General features: G+C 43.0%; 2 protein-coding genes across 19 annotated transcripts in view; one reads left to right on the top strand and one right to left on the bottom strand.

Moving 5' to 3' along the window:
* The window catches only part of kiaa1109 (KIAA1109 ortholog), a 148,200-nt gene extending 136,885 nt beyond the window's left edge, over positions 1–11,315 (bottom strand). For 12 of the 17 annotated variants that reach the window (XM_030357498.1, XM_030357504.1, XM_030357505.1 and 9 more), the window contains exons 1-7: positions 11,154–11,314; positions 3,147–3,270; positions 2,378–2,494; positions 1,811–1,889; positions 1,356–1,420; positions 1,089–1,263; positions 388–469 (exon numbers count right to left, since the gene is read on the bottom strand). In XM_030357498.1, the coding sequence (XP_030213358.1) occupies positions 388–469; positions 1,089–1,263; positions 1,356–1,420; positions 1,811–1,889; positions 2,378–2,494; positions 3,147–3,246 (618 nt within the window). In that variant the 5' untranslated portion in view covers positions 3,247–3,270; positions 11,154–11,314. Of the gene's footprint in view, positions 1–387; positions 470–1,088; positions 1,264–1,355; positions 1,421–1,810; positions 1,890–2,377; positions 2,495–3,146; positions 3,271–11,153 lie in introns of all 17 variants that reach the window. The other 5 variants (XM_030357501.1, XM_030357502.1, XM_030357500.1 and 2 more) reach the window with 1 other exon arrangement.
* A 1,895-nt stretch (positions 11,316–13,210) lies between these two features.
* Positions 13,211–14,660, top strand: LOC115544372 (putative nuclease HARBI1). Of its 2 annotated transcripts, none has more exons than XM_030357277.1 (3): positions 13,211–13,905; positions 13,995–14,361; positions 14,534–14,660. In XM_030357277.1, exons 1-2 carry the CDS (start codon positions 13,236–13,238, stop codon positions 14,354–14,356), a joined length of 1,032 nt encoding a protein of 343 aa, XP_030213137.1. In that variant the 5' UTR covers positions 13,211–13,235; the 3' UTR covers positions 14,357–14,361; positions 14,534–14,660. The 2 variants fall into 2 exon arrangements, with proteins under 2 accessions (XP_030213137.1, XP_030213136.1); XM_030357276.1 differs by having other exon boundaries at positions 14,496–14,630.
* The last annotated feature ends 1,712 nt before the right edge of the window (positions 14,661–16,372 follow it).

Genomic DNA, 16,372 nt, shown 5'->3' with positions numbered 1-16,372 from the left:
CTCTGCGTCTCTGCACCGTCATCAAATTGATCCCGGTTGTGATTGGTTGGTCTAGTTCCTGGCAGGTCTCTTTTTATATGGGAGGGGAGCCAGACCTTATCTGCAGGGTGAATCAATCCTGAGCTGGCCAGCTTGGTCTGGTTCCAAGGCGAGGACATGTCACTCTTTAACATAACAATGAACCCATGCAGAACTCTGTATGAAGTGTTTTTTGTCACGTGTAAGGGTATTGAGAACAGCACCATCACCAGATATGGTGACTGCCATTCACTTTATCTTTTTTTTGACTGTGCACTGTGACTGTGTATTGCCCGATTTTTCTGCCCTAAACAGGTCAGAGGGTTTTAAAGTTTTGTTATTCCTTAGTAAGAGCTGAGGGGTACTCACCGTACTAATGTTAACCTTGATGACCGGGATAAGGGAGCGCCAGGATGATGAAGGGTCTGGGATCTCCTCCTTGATGGTAACACTGTAAAAGACCACATTCTGACCATTTAGATACCATCTAGATTGGAGATGCTCCGATCAGCATTTTGGGCCCGATCACGATCATCCAAACAATCATCTGCCAATTGCGGATCACTGCCAATCACAGAATGGCAGGGGAATGGGAATCTTCCAAAACTTTTATCTATAATGTGGATAGGCGGTCAACACCAGTTTCTGATCCAATAGACTCTTTATTTTTCTCTTTGGATCCCATCATCAAAGCCTCCGCAGAATGTGATTCTCATATACAGTACTGAAATGTGCCTACGTGCATACTGCTATATTTACGGTACTGAAATGTGCCTGTGCGCATACTGCTATATTTATGGTACTGAAATATGCCTGTCTGCATACTGAGCTATGCAAGTTATCAGTAAATGACACTGAACGTTAAACTGCCTCCTTTGCCATGTCTCGGTGACCCCGTGAAATCCTGGCAGTGTAGCACAATGTTGTAGATGGAATAACTCCTACTGCCAATGGCAAGTTTGCCTTTGAGGAAAAAATTATAACAATAATTTAACTTTAATTATCCCCACAAATCAGGAATTGCAAACAGTAAACGTTTCCTGCTTTATCCAAAAGACTGAAGGGCCTACCTGTCCAGTGTCGCTCCCCTGTCCTCACGTGACTTCTCCTCATATTTCGAGGGGTTGATAAGGGTGGGCTCCAGGCCAAAGATCTCTTGGAGCTGAGCGTAGAGGCCAGTGCGATTGTAGACATGAAACTCAAAGCCATTGACGGTAACATACAGCCTGGTCTCTGCTTTGGGATCTAATCGTCAGGAAAACAAGGCCAAACTTCAGTCCGACATGTAATGACTCTGAGTGGTCTTCTTAGAATCTGGATGGGCTGCTTAAACTTACCGTGTTGTTTCTGTTTGGGGTTAAACATTTTCCACCACCGGAATATGAGGAAACCGTCTTGTATCCTAGTTGATATAAAAAAAGTAAAACATTGTCGACCAACCAAAGCACCGGTCACAGGGCAGAGCCCAGGATTGTGTTTACTCTGAAATACTGGGCCGATACACTAAACGAAATTTAAATGACCAATTAGGAAGATAGTCAATGCTTTTTTCGTTTGTTTCACTTCACAAAAGGGACAAAGAAATCTGAAATTCAATCATTCAAAGCTATAAAAAAGCTATATTATATCAAAGCTATATTTTTTTTATATCCATCCATCTATGAATCTATCCATCTTTTATGGCAGAAGACAACAGTACACTAGATTATCCAATCACCAGACTCGGGGAACTGTGTTGAAACCTAATCTTGTGTGCAGAGCACAGTGTGACAAAGCAGAAAGGTCCAAGTACCGAATAGACATGTCCTGGTTGATGAAGTAGACATCTCTGAACATGACCTTCCCCGACAGGACAGAGAACGAGAAGGAGCCTGTTGAGAGAAACCAATTTTGTGTTTTAAAGAAAATGTTAGCAAATTATGCTTATTATTCAATGCTTGAAAAATATTTTTATAGCATCAATTGTACAGAAAATATAGAACTAAACGCTTTGGAATAAATCATATAAGGTGTCTTGACGGAACAGCCCTTTTATATTTAAAGTAAACCTTCTCAGCTTCTCCATTTGTGCATTATTTGTGTATCGGTTTGCTTCAATAAAATACCAGTGAAAGACACATATCAGCAACACATATATCTGTATAGAACACAGGGGTTACGCTTGGTGAAAGTGCTACATCATCTAAAAAAGATGAGGGTGGGCAATAAGAATCAACAGTATTTTCACTGTGTACTGTTCCTAGGTCAGAATTGAACATTCAGAAGAACTACATCCTTTGAAACCTAAGGAGTGTTAAGTGTGTGCAGGGCTCTGGTAGCATTCCCATTCCCAATCACATAGCGCTCCCGATGATCTTACCAATGTGAATGTAGCCATCCTTGTACAACCGGTTGATGATGATGGTGAGGATGAGGCCGATGTTGCGGGAGTTATAATAGGTTAAATAGATAATCCATCCGCAAGACAGAATAGTGGCTAGAAGATAAAAACACAAAACGGGTCAATAAACAAAATAACTGTACAAAATCTGGTCTATAAAATAACTACGGAAATTCACCGTCAAAACCATTGACAGCGGTGTGTCTGTGTGGACGTGCACAGCTCTGTCTAGGTAGTTGTGGACTGCGGTGTCCAATGTGGCCCAAACTCTCTTTACTTTATGGTAAAATGAAAGTGTGCCTAAAACATCAATATATATCTTTACAATTAATCACTTTAATTAATTTATGCTGCCAACAATTGCTGCTATAATATTTATCACTTTATCACTTTACCACTTTTACCACTAATACCACTTTTATCCAATCGCTCCTTTTCACTTATTTAGTTTGTACTTATTTTATTTCCATCTATTTTATCTATTTTGACTCTAACCCTGTATTACTTTCCCACCTTAGTATTGTAACTGTTGCACAGTAATTTCCCTCGGGATAAATAAAGCATCTTGAATCTTGAATCTATTATACAATTTTTTTTTTTTTTATTGCCCGAGTCATCAAAAAATGCACAAAGCATAAATAAACTTTTTGGATTGAGCAGTGTAGCATGGTGTAACTGATATGATCGGTCTTCCTGCCTTTATACCTTCATGAATTTTTCTGAATACTTATAGCGTCGAAGTACCTACCCACAAGAAGCCAAACAAAGTTGGAGTTGTGCTTGGTGAGGAAGTCGTCCAGATCCCCCAAACTTGGGAAAGTGTTATTATTAGGTTTGGAGACTTCCATGGCTACAGGTCTTCAATCAGATGCCTTAGAACAAAAACAGGTCGGATTAACTCTGCCATCCCATAGTCCAAAGCAGTCAAATTTTTCCAAAGACCTTAACCTAAATGTGAACTGATAAATTGCAGACAATATTGATATATTCATAGACAGGAATATCTAACTGAAGCTTCAACATGTTGAAATGGATTTTCAGATATTAATATAGATTAACCGAACAAACACAAACCACAAATGGCCTGCAATGTTTAGAGGTTAAATTAATTATATTTATTGTTTGTTTCCATTAAAATAAGGGGGCCAACTCTCAACATGTTCTTATATCTGTCTATGGTTTATGATGGTCATTGAAATAAAAATTATATAATACACATAAACTGGCTACTTCAACAGGTTAAAAATATTAAATACACAGTAGACTTTTCAAGTGCCTGAAAACAAATATTACAAAATGTGTAACCAATGAAGTAACCTGTTTCAACAACATTTTCCATTTTTGTCCACACATGTGTATAGTTCGTATTGCAAATGTTGGTCGTGGTAATCAGAGCCATTACACTCCGATAACAAATTCACATCCGGTTGCCTTGGTCATGCTATAGCCATTCTGCCCTCACCTACTAAATTTCAATTTCTCCCTCTGACTCGGAAGTAATACCTTGACATAATTCAAGGATTTTTGACAGATAAATCCAGCCGATTTTTTCCGTGCAAAGATATATCGATTTTAAACTTGATCCTAGGGCTGGGCGATATATCGATATTTAAAATATATCGATATTTTTTGAAACGCGATATGAAACGAGACCATATCGTCAATATCGATATAATTTAATTTGCGTTAAAATTACAGCACATTTGTTCCAAATAACACCAGTTTCGAACCGCGCCTGCCACCTGCTATTTCGTAACTCTGCTTATGTCTCTCCCGCTCTGCCTCCGGCTCACACACAGTCTCTGTCTGCCCCCCCCCCCCCCCCCCCCCCCCTCCACTGACTCACGTCACTTTTTGAAATCGCGAAACATGAGCCGTGTTCGAAATCGTTCACTATTCATTGGGTATTTTAAGTGCACTATATTGTCAATGAAATTAACCACTGAGTTTCGAACACCACTACAAAATGGCGAGCACCCTATATAGTGCACTATATCCGTGATAGGGACCGATTTCGAACACAGTTATGGAGTCCGCCTGCACAAGCAGCTCCGAGGAGCTTGTTTGCAAGCGAAAGACCAACGGCTCCATAGTATGGAAATGGTTTGGATATAAAGTGTCTGACGAATTACAAAATCACGTAATTTGTAGAGAGTGCTTTAAAAACTGTTGCAACCAAAGGGTTGCAATTCTGTGCATAATATTCTGGAGGTGCACACAGCTTTTGGCCGTGATATTATATATTATAATGTTCTCAAATACGAGGCGGAGGCAGTGTCTAGTCCACGGTTTATTCAACCATCAAACTTTATTCAATTCTGAACAGTAGGAATAGTAATTGTAAATCGAAACGGTAGGTAGGTATAGCAATAACGGTAACTCCACAGTAACTTCAAGGTTTCTCACTCCGCGAGACCCAAACATAAAACATTAAAGGTCCCATGACATGAAAATCTCACTTTATTTATTTCTAACATAAATATGAGTTCCCCTAGCCTGCCTATGGCCCCCCAGTGGCTAAAACATGCGTTTGGTGTAAAACGAGCACTAGCTGCAGTGATGTTGATAGGTTTTCAATGTAGTGAGTCCCCGGGACCCACAGGTGGCGAGTTGGGTGGGTCCCTGAGAAATTCAATGGGTCCCGACTCCCCAGTTTAAAAAATGTGTTTCTTTTTTATTATTATTCTATTTCTTAAATTAAATTAATAGTGTTAAACTCCTTGATGGTGGTATGATATGGTTAGCGCTGGAGTACTCAACCGTTCATGTTTAACACTAGAAACGCCGGGCCATTTTTACTTACTCCTAGCGCCGCAAGAGGGGTCAAATGACCCCCAAGTCATTTTAATGAGAGGCTGTGCATTTGCACATAATGATCACTTGGTGGCGCCAATGAGCTATTACAGCGCGAGCGCCACATTTGTGTGTGCGTGTGTGTGTGTCACAAGCCTAGTCCTCACGATTTTGTCATAAATGTACATATATTCAATCAGAAGGATTGCAAAAAAATCCTCTTTGATTTGCTCATTCGACACGAATGAGCACAGCATCGAGGAGTGGAAACGTGGGTTTATTTACTATGAAGTTCGTATTTTTAATTGTTGAAATGAAATCAGCGGTGACGAGCTGTTGTTTTGGTAGCGGCTAAATTAGCATGTCACGATACTTTGTACAGGGGATCACGTCTGCGCCGAGTAGAGCGCAGAGGGTTGAAACAGCGCTTGTCCGATCTGCTCACATGAAGGTTTCTTTGGCCAGTTACTGTGATTAAACACGAGTTGTTTAATGTTCACTATGTATCGTTTTTCATGGGGAAAATGAGATGCGTCCCCGGGACGCATGGATAGTGAGTTTAGTGCGTCCTTTCAGATTTTAATGCGTCAGGGACGCAGGACGCGTACCTAGCAACATCACTGAGCTGTTCTGCTCGCCTTTGAAAAAACAGAGGCTCAAGCGCGCTGATTTGGAATGTCTTTAGGTCTGTCACAAAGCGTCTAAGCTCCTCCCCTTACTCTGCCTGGCCCGCCCAGAGACGTTGGCCCGCCAATGAGACACGGCCGTGCGAGCGCCACATGTGTGTGTGTGAATACACACACTGTAACGCAAGTTTTTCTTGTCGGTTCTTTGACGTCTCTTGTATTTCCACAACGAGACTGTAGTGGGGGTTATCTGAGCCATGGTTGAGAAGGATTTGGGGGAAAGGAACTTTGGCTTTGACTTGCTGAAGTAAATGAACTGCGACATGCTTCCCGTGTGTTCTAGAATATTTACAGAACACGGCTAAAGGCTGTGTGCGCCTCGCCATTGCGATACATCCACTGTAAACAGAGCGCATGGTACCGTGGCTGCAAGCTGCTCAGGGCCACACCCCCACCCTCGTCCTTGACCCGCTCCTCCTCATTTGCATTATAGCTACAGCAAAACACCGCATTTGGGGGAAGCTCAATGTGCGACTGGCTCGGAGTGGCTGTAACTCTGCACCACGGCAGAATTTCGGGAACGTCTTTGAATACTGGGTTAGTTGCCCACTAATACCTATATTAAAGAATACATAAAATAGCATGTCATGGGATATGACATGCGACGCCCCCCCCCACGCAGTCGTTACGTTCATAATATTTCGGAGGCGCACAAAGCTTTTGGCCGTGATGTTATACATTATAATGTTCTCAAATACGAGGCGGAGGCAGTGTCTAGTCCACGGTTTATTCAACCATCAAACTGTATTCAATTCCGAACGGTAGAAATAGTAATATCAAATCTACGCGCGGAGCGCGCCGCCCCTCCGCCCAACCCCCCCCCCCCCCCCCGACAAATATCGATATTTATCTTAGATCGATATTCTGCTTTAAGATATCGAGATATGACTTTTGGTCCATATCGCCCAGCCCTACTTGATCCTCTTTAAAACTTTAAGTAGCGAGAAAACCCATCCGAGTGTTGTGGCAGAGTAGCAATCTTGCATATAAAGGGTCCCATAGAGTAACAGTAGGTGGAATGTCCTCTGAAAGACAGCCGTTAAAGACAGGAGTTCCTGGAATTTAATGTGACTGGTCACATATAGCTACAGTAATTGGTTGAATTTTATGTTTAACATGTATTTAAAAAAGTTATGTTTCCTAGACTCTGCCAGATGTAATGTCTGACCAATGTAACAGACAAGAAAGCAAACCAACAGAGTAGACTGCAAATTGGCTCGATATAGGGGTGGCCTCTACAGGCCAGGGTATCAGAGTTATTAATTTGTGATTTAAAAAAAAAAAATAATAATAATAATAATCGCTAGAACTGCAAGCAGTTATGCAGGGGTCCAAGCGATGTGCATTTCGCCGGCACAACACGACAAGAAATGTGCATTTCGCCGGCACAACGCGAAGCAAGCATTCAAAACGCTACCGTGAACAACCTGTGGATATAAAGGTTTTGACTGTGAGAGGTTCGGTGTGGGAGTTTCGGCCCCAAACGCATTTTCCGCTACCGTTTAGTCGTCGACGGTTGGATCAAAATAGTTTTTACTGATTTGCAACGCGAAACATATATTCAAACGCTACCGTTTCGTCAACGATGGTCGGATCAAAATAGTTTTGCTGATTTCTTGTCGTGTGCGTCTGAAGATGTCGTGTGCAAAGTTTGGTGTCAATTGGGCAAGAAATGTGGGAGGAGTAGCGAAAAGTCAGTTTAGCTGTTTTCGCGATTTTGCATAAAGAAAAAACTGACGCAAATGGGCCTGGCCTATGCCAAAAGATGCAGCTGACTCCAGTGAATCTGTGCGTATAACGTTTTTGACTGTGGGAGCTTCGGTGTGGCGCGTTTTCAGAACATTCCATTGGCCAAATAGGAGATAGACAATGTCGTCGTTTTTTGGCGCCGCCCTGTTGGCGAAATTTTCCAAAGACAATTTTCCTTTGCCAAATAACTCCCGCCCACATTAATAATTCTTGGCCATATTTTCTATATAGACTCGGGTTTGCCCCTTGATGGTTTCCCTTGAGTTTGAAGAACATTCCTTTGGCCAATTAGAAGATATACAATTTCCTCGTTTATTGCGCCCCCTTAGGGCGTAATTTTCCGAACTTTTATTCGAACGCCATTAAGGGTAGCGCTAACATGTGTCTAAAAATGTGTCTAAAATTTGGACTCGATACGATGTCAATTTTTTTTTTTTTTTTGTATTTTTGATTTTCGACGGAAAACGTAGCTAAGCAACAAATATTCAAAACGCTACCGTTTCGTCGTCGAAGGTCGGATCTTTTTGTGTGCGTCTGAAGATGTCGTCTGCAAGGTTTGGTGTTGATTGGTCAAGAAATGTGGGAGGAGTAGCGAAAATGCAGTTTCGCGGTTTTTGCGAAAATGCAGTTTCGCGGTTTTTGACTGTGGGAGCTTCGGTGTGGGAGTTATAGCCCCAAACGCGTCTGTCCTTGGTATAGCGCCACTTAGTGACCGGCGTGTCTGGATTTGGTTATCTGAGTAGCGGTGCCGGACCTGGATCTAGTCATGCAATTGGCGTGTCGGCACCATTTACGGTTTGGGCTGTGGTACCACTTCTAGGGGGAGGTAGAATAATAATAATAAAAAAAATCCTTACAAAAACAATAGGGTTCCAACCTGTAGGCTTGGACCCCTAATAATTGGTTTCCACCCACGTCTCAGGGGCACATCAGACTCAGGGCACATCAGACTCAGGACACATCAGACTCAGGGCACATCAGACTCAGGGCACATCAGAGGATGAGATGACAATAAAAGGATGTGTAAAACAAAAAACTGCCAAAAAATCTTGAAATTCTCTGAAGAACACGCAAAGTGATGATCAAGAGAATAGAGCGAGTCTGTAACCTCTGACTCAACCTACAGAATATTTCATAGAAGCAACAAGGCTTCTCCTGCGTCCGCTATAACCGCAGTAGGAGGAACCCACTTACACGCCTAACTAGGGGTGTAACGGTACACAAAAATCTCGGCACGTACCTCGGTTTTGAGGTCACGGTTCGGTTCATTTTCGGTACAGTAAAAAATCAAAATGCTAAATACAAATGTGCTTCATAACATGTGCTTCAAGTTGTTCATAACACACTTTTGTGATTTTTACAATAGGAACACGAGACAATACAAAGCTAGAATTTTGCTCAAAAATATAAAGATTCTGAAATGAAGAAATAAAAATAAATAACATTGGCTCAGACTGTCTTTAGCCCTGATGAATTTCGCTCAATCATTATGTTTTTTGCCAGAAAAATCAGCTTATCCACATTGTCTGCAGGATAATAATACCCAAAATTTGAGTGTACATACAATGTGCCCTACATGTTACTCCCTTATACCACAATGCAATGCGGTCGTGTTTTTCCGGAGGAGAAGAAGCTGAATAACCGCGAAAACGAATACATTTAATGATGGAGTCTATGGCTTGCGTTTAGAAATGTCAACAATTTATTTGGGATTTAACATCGAATATTTAACATTCAAAATTAATTAAAACAAACTAGGAAGGTTTCACCTGCATGAAACATACTCTGATTACACACACTAGCCCTGATGCTGAGGTAAATTCTGTGTGGGGTGCATATTATGGCAGGCCTTACAGCAAATCTTTCGAATCAATCCGCACTACCCGGTGGATTCTTAGAGTTTGAAGCATCAGGCATCACCCATCACGGCACTAGTCAATTGTCACAAGCTCTGAATCAGCGCGTCGAAAATGCGATACAATTTCAGTTTCATAGGACCTTAACACAGTTAAAGTCTTAAAAATATTTATGAAATACCCCTAATCCTAGTCCCCCAAGAGGGCAAGAAGAGAACTCCCTTAGTGAATCCCTCTTCCAGGGATGGTTAGTAATGCAATGGGTGCCATCATCGTCAACATTTAATATCCTTTAGTTAAGAAAAATAAATGTTTAAGGCGATGCGGGGCTGTCGGTATCAAACATCCCCTCACTAGAGAAAGCAGCTGCCATACTTACCACACCATATTGAGTCCCTAACTATATTGACTTCTTAACTATATCGACTACTTATTAATATATTGTATAATATTAATTATTAATATTAATAAAAAACAAATAATAGACAATTGTAGTGGCAGAATCCACAACATCCACAATTGACAGGGTATCTTCTTGCACTATGACAGCTATAAGATGAGAACATGACCACACACTGTGGAGATATACGTAGCATTGAATAGGCCTGTGTGTTGATGATGCTCATCCACAGCCCCTTCAGTTACTCTTTGGCACAAATGTGGACTGTAGAAAACAGTCAATGCAGCCAGGCTGTTATTGTGATGGAGACAGGCCACAGTGACGGGAGACAGCAACACCACTAGAGAGCCTGGTCCATATGGACCAGAAGGCAGCACCACCACTTAGAGAGCCTGGTCCATGTTGACCAGGAGACAGCACAATGACTCACAGAGCCTGGTCCATATAGACCAGACGACTGCACCACCACTTAAAGAGACTAGTCCATATTGACCAGGAGACAGCACAATCACTTACAGAGCCTAGTCCATATAGACCAGAAGAGAGCATCACCACTCACAGAGCCTGGTCCATATAGACCAGGAGACACTCACAGAGCCTGGTCCATACAGACCAGGAGACACCCACAGAGCCTGGTCCATATAGACCAGGAGACACTCAAAGAGCCGGGTCCATATAGACCAGGAGACACTCACAGAGCCTGGTCCATATAGACCAGGAGACACTCACAGAGCCTGGTCCATATAAACCAGGAGACACTCATAGAGCCTGGTCCATATAGACCAGGAGACAGCAGCACCACTCACAGAGCCTGGTCCATATAGACCAGGAGACACTCACAGAGCCTGGTCCATATAGACCAGGAGACACTCATAGAGCCTGGTCCATATAGACCAGGAGACAGCAGCACAACTCACATAGCCTGGTCCATATAGACCAGCAGACAGCAGCACCACTCACAGACCCTGGTCCTAGCCTAGTTTACTTTAAAATGACGCAGTATAATTATTTATTACTCCTGGTTGTATGGCGTGTTAACAAATGTAAAAAAAAAAATGTTTGCGAGACAATGGCCGTCATCGACGCCACTAGGTTATCCATTCTACCTTGCTTGCAGATTAACATTTTATTTATTTATTATTATTATTATTATAATAATGGCCGGTGTTCACTTTCACAACATTAGCATTAGTGTTGCTAGCAGGGAAGCTAACCCGAACAAAAGGCCACACCCTAAGCCTCTATTGAACATTTTAAATATAAAGCCATACCTCAGATGATGTGAATAAGCCGTGTCCTTTCATCGGGCTCCGATTATTCAGCAAAAGGTTTCCGACCTTTAAAGACACGCCGAACACACACAGAGCTCTCCATGTCTAGCTCTGTGTTACGGAGATGGGTGTGTGTCACTTCCGGCTCTGGGAGTCGCTGTCCTGTGCGTCCGACCAATGGGGAACGATTGGCACCCTGTACAGACCATGGTACAGACTGACCAAAGTGGAACGAGTGACTGGACCGACCAATGGGGAACGAGTGACGCAACCGAAGAAGAGCGCTTGGGACCTTAAACCATAAACTCTGTAGATATCTATCTATCTATCTATCTATCTATCTATCTATCTATCTATCTATCTATCTATCTATCTATCTATCTATCTATCTATCTAATCCATTCATCCATCCATCCATCTATAGAGAGAGAGAGAGAGAGAGAGAGAGAGAGAGAGAGAGAGAGAGAGAGAGAGAGAGAGAGAGAGAGAGAGAGAGAGAGAGAGAGAGAGAGAGAGAGAGAGAGAGAGAGAGAGAGAGAGAGGAGAGTGGGGTAAGATGTGCAGGATTTAGAGAACAATTACAAAGTAAAATTAAACAAGCACCTTTATTTCAAGATGTCCCCTCTCAATCAAAATTATAAAAATGCATCTGACATCAGGGGTCTCATTTATAAAACTTGTATTTTGGGATCACTAACAACAAAAAGCAGAGTGAGTGGCAACATGTTACTGCAGCAGTGAACTCTGTCAGTGGCACGGAGCGCGTGGATTAAAAAAGAAGTAGTCTGACATAAAGGTACATACTTTTATGTACCAATAAATCGTTATGGTCCCTGAAGACCCTCTCCCTCGAATCCTGCCATTTGCATGTTCCGCCAGAAGTGCCATATGGTGCAGCATTACCACGGCGCTCACCTCTGTAGTAGTATGAAATCCACGCAAGTCTTAGTACATGAGGGGGGCCTCATGTACTAAGACTTGCGTGGATTTCATACTGAAACTTGGCGTACGCCAAAACCCAGAAACTGTCTTACGCACAAATAAATTCAGATGTATCAAAGTGTGCGAACGCATGGATCCAAGCACGTTTCTTTTGTACATCTCGATCAACGTGGAATTGCCATTTGCGATGTCCTCTAACAACGCTAACGCAGCCATTTTTAAAACAATTTTCTTCATCCATTGCGCATGTTTTTATAGCCACCCATATAATTGCAAGGTGTGTTAATTGTTCATTAGTGTGTCTCTGATATGCAAATCACTCTGAGTCATTGTTTTCACCTTTTTTCCCAGTTTCCCAGCGTCACCTCTAAGTGTCGCCAAAGAAACAATAGCTGTAGAAACGTGCGTACGACAGCTCTGGGGCCTCATGTACAAAGCTTGCTTACGCACAAAAAAGCTGCGTAAGCAACTTCTCACGCAAACGTTCGGATGTACGAAGACTGACTTGACGTGAGAAAGTGCGGTTCTCCACGCAAACTAAATGCCTGGCTTACGCACATTTCTGCTGCATTGTCAGTTGGCGGCACATAGAGGCAAATCAGCGCAACAACATGAGGCCTACGCGATCACGAGTCAAGAAGTAATATTGCAATATGAGGCGAGTTCAAAGTGGATTTGAACATCGGGATGCGTGATCTTAAATGCACTTCAATAATGCGTTATTGTTGTCGAGACGCATAATGTGACACTGTTGTTAGGCTAAACTTAAACAGACCCATAAAACTAAATTGTCAATATTGGAATGAAAAGGAAATTAAAAGGAACCCCCAGCAATATTATTTTCAGTGATGGCTTGTTTATTAAACGTTACATATTTTCCGGACCACGCATGACATATGATCTCTCTTCACACATTTGTTGTGAAATTCTTGACTGCAATATTATTATATGATGCTGAGTGGATTAAGCGCAAGATTGTTACTTAAAATCAATCCATCAATAAACCAGTCGGCCAATTTCGAATTATGTGTATATTATTGACACCTTGGGTGTATGGGAACAACCTATCGTCAACATGCATCAAATTAAATGAGAATATAAAAGCAGGTGCAAAATGTGGCAATAATCGATAGGTTGACAATGGCAGTGTTGGCCTTATTAGAAGATATTGCGAATGGTCACATTCGAAATGAACGAGTGTTCCGTGATTATTACGATTTTTTGGCTCATGATGATGACTGGCTTATCAGCCGATTCAGATTTCCAAGAGCTATCCTCTTGGAACTATGTACTGAGTTGAGCCCGGGTTTGGAGAGGCAGACGGCGAGGAGTCACGCATTGCCAGTTCCAATACAAGTCCTGACTACGCTTGGTTTTCTAGCAACAGGATCATTCCAGAGGGAATTGGCTGACCGGTCAGGAATGAGTCAGGGAGCTCTGAGCCGCGCCATTCCGCCTGTTTTAAACGGGATCATCCGCATCTCAGCCAGGTATATACGGTTTCCATATGATGCAGTAAACCAAGCAAACATCAAAGCGCAATTTGCAGCGATAGCCGGTTTTCCCAATGTAATCGGAGCGATCGACTGCACACACATTGCAATAAAGGCGCCATCTGAAGGGGAATATGAGTACGTTAATAGGAAACACTTCCATTCCTTAAACGTGCAAATAATCTGTGATGCCCAAATGCGCCTTACGAATATCGTGGCAAGGTGGCCTGGGTCAACCCATGATTCATTCGTCCTGAGAAACAGCTCGGTTGGGAATAGGTTGGAGGCTGGAAGAGTGTGTGATGGGTGGCTAATTGGTAAGCAATTTAAAACACTTTAAAGTGAATTTACTGAAATCTAGACATGTTGGGTAGCCTATGCTGTAATTGTACCTATTACTCCTAAGGAGACAGCGGTTACGCCTTACGGCCATGGCTGTTAACCCCCCTCGCCAACCCACAGACTGTCCGAGAGCAGAGATATAATGATATCCATGCACGCACTCGGACAGTCGTGGAAAGAGCGATAGGGCAGCTGAAGAGCCGGTGGCGCTGCCTTGACCGGAGCGGGGGAATGCTGCTCTATCACCCTGAAAAGGTGTGCCGCATTGTGCAGGCATGTGGGGTTCTGCACAATGTTGCGCACAGGCACGGCGTGCCATTACGCGAGGTAATGGACCTCCCAGAAGACCCAGACCCCGGACCAAACAATGCGCAGCCCAATGTAGAGGCCATTCGAATCCGGCAGCAGTTAATAGGCAGAATATAAAAAAGGTAAACGGAGACAACATTCATTTTTTAACTAGTTCTTTGAATGTGAGACTAATTGCTTGTAAGGCCTCCGTTATTTCTTTGAGGTTCGAATTCATCTCCTGAATTCCCTTAACGATCTCCTCCTGCGAGTCCAGCACAGCGCGAGTTAAAACCCGGCCTTTCCCACTGGCAGCAGAAGGGGGGCAATGGGCAGTGGAGACGGAGACGCCGGACACGCCTGGCTGGGGGTCTTCCTCTGGCACCATCAGCTGTGCGCCACTTGGTCCTTGGCTGTCTGTGATTAAAGAATGTATATAAATTACAATCACATTGAGGAGAACGCGTTTTATTGCTGGCTAAACATTAATCATGTATACGGAAATGCAGGCTAGGGCCTATACTAGCAGGTATAAAAGTTCTTCAAATATATGAAAACAATTGTACCTTCCGTGGGATCCTGGGCCAAGTCGGAATCCCCTTCGGCTGGCGGGACCACGCCAAAAAGGAGCCGATCCCCCAGCACTGCGGCCACCCTCTGCTCGAATAGGGCGAGCTCCCCGACTCCGGCTCCGCTGCCCGTCTGACCCACGCTTCTCCGGTGGGCAGAGACCTTTTTTTTGACATCAACTTTTATGTCCGACCACTTTTTTTTTATATCCGCCACAGTTCGGCTTTCCGCCCCAACCTCATTAACAGATTTTGCTACCGATTCCCACGCCAGTTTTTTTGTTTTAGTGCTGATTCCGGAGGAAAGAGAGCCAAACAAGATTTTATTTCTGGCCTCTACCTCCGAAATCAGCACTTCCACCTCGCATTCGCTAAAGTTCTTCTTTCTTGCTTTATCCATTATCTCCTTTCTCCTAACAAGCGCACTACTGCAGGCCTGTTTATACTAATTAGCATATTAAATGAGGGAGGAGACTGGGCGGAGAGTCGGGCTCGTGCACGTGCGCACAATTTCACGTTAATTGGGATGTACAAAGAGAATCTGCGTGAAATCGTGCTTACGCAAGGATTGATACATCCGGATTTATTTGTGCGCAGCAGCTTTCCAAATTTTGGCGTCCGCAAAGTTTTACTCAGAAATCCACGCAAGTCTTTGTACATGAGGCCCCTGGGGTCTCATTTATAACCGTTGCGTACGCACAAAACGGGGCTGAAAGTTGCGTACGTGACTTTTCACGCCAAGGTTGTGATCTATAAAAAACCAACTTGACGGGAAAATGTGCGCAGCCCTAAGCAAACTCTGACCCATGCGTACGCATGGTTTGGAGGAAAAGGAGAATTGGCGACACAGACGGTGTGGTGGTGAACTGAAGTCAGACCGAAGAATTGCAGAGTGAGAAGAACGATTATGTTTTATCATCGCCCTTCATCAATTTAATTTCAACCCGTATCATGCGTTAAATCCTAATCAGAATAATTTAAATCCACTGCGTTATTTCTCAGTTATAACTCCAGAAATATCTCCTTAGAATAGAAATAAAAAGAAATTCTCTATATTTAATCCCGTCACTCCATACTGTCCACTGACGGCGCGACTGCATGGAATAAAGCATCTGTCCAACATGTGTCAATAACATAATATTTTTATGTGACACTGTAAACACATGATCAAATGTCAATTAAATCCCAAGTGTGAAAAACCAAGCCACACTCATCACAATCGTTGTCCGTTACTCTTGATGCTTTTCATGACAAATCAGGCATTAAAAAGGGGTTATGTTCAAGAACATTTTACGTGGGTAATTACAAACTGATTATCCAAGGCGTTCTCGTCAGTCTTATTACCGTAACCCTATAAATACAGAGGTGAGCGCCGGCCGTGGTAATGCTGCACCATATGGCACTTCTGGCGGACCATGCAGGATTCGGAGGGAGAGGGTATTTAGGGACCATAACGATTTATTGGTAGGCTACATAAAAATATGTAACTCTATGTCAGACCACTTCTTTTTTAATTCTGGGACTGTGCGCTCCGTGCTACTGACAGAGTTCACTGCTGCAGCAACATGTTGCCACTCACTCTGCT

Source organism: Gadus morhua, chromosome 5, assembly GCF_902167405.1.
Source record: "Gadus morhua chromosome 5, gadMor3.0, whole genome shotgun sequence".
NCBI classification, from domain to species: Eukaryota; Metazoa; Chordata; class Actinopteri; order Gadiformes; family Gadidae; genus Gadus; species Gadus morhua.
Note: the sequence above shows the minus strand (reverse complement) of the source record. Positions and strands in the feature narration are given on the sequence as shown.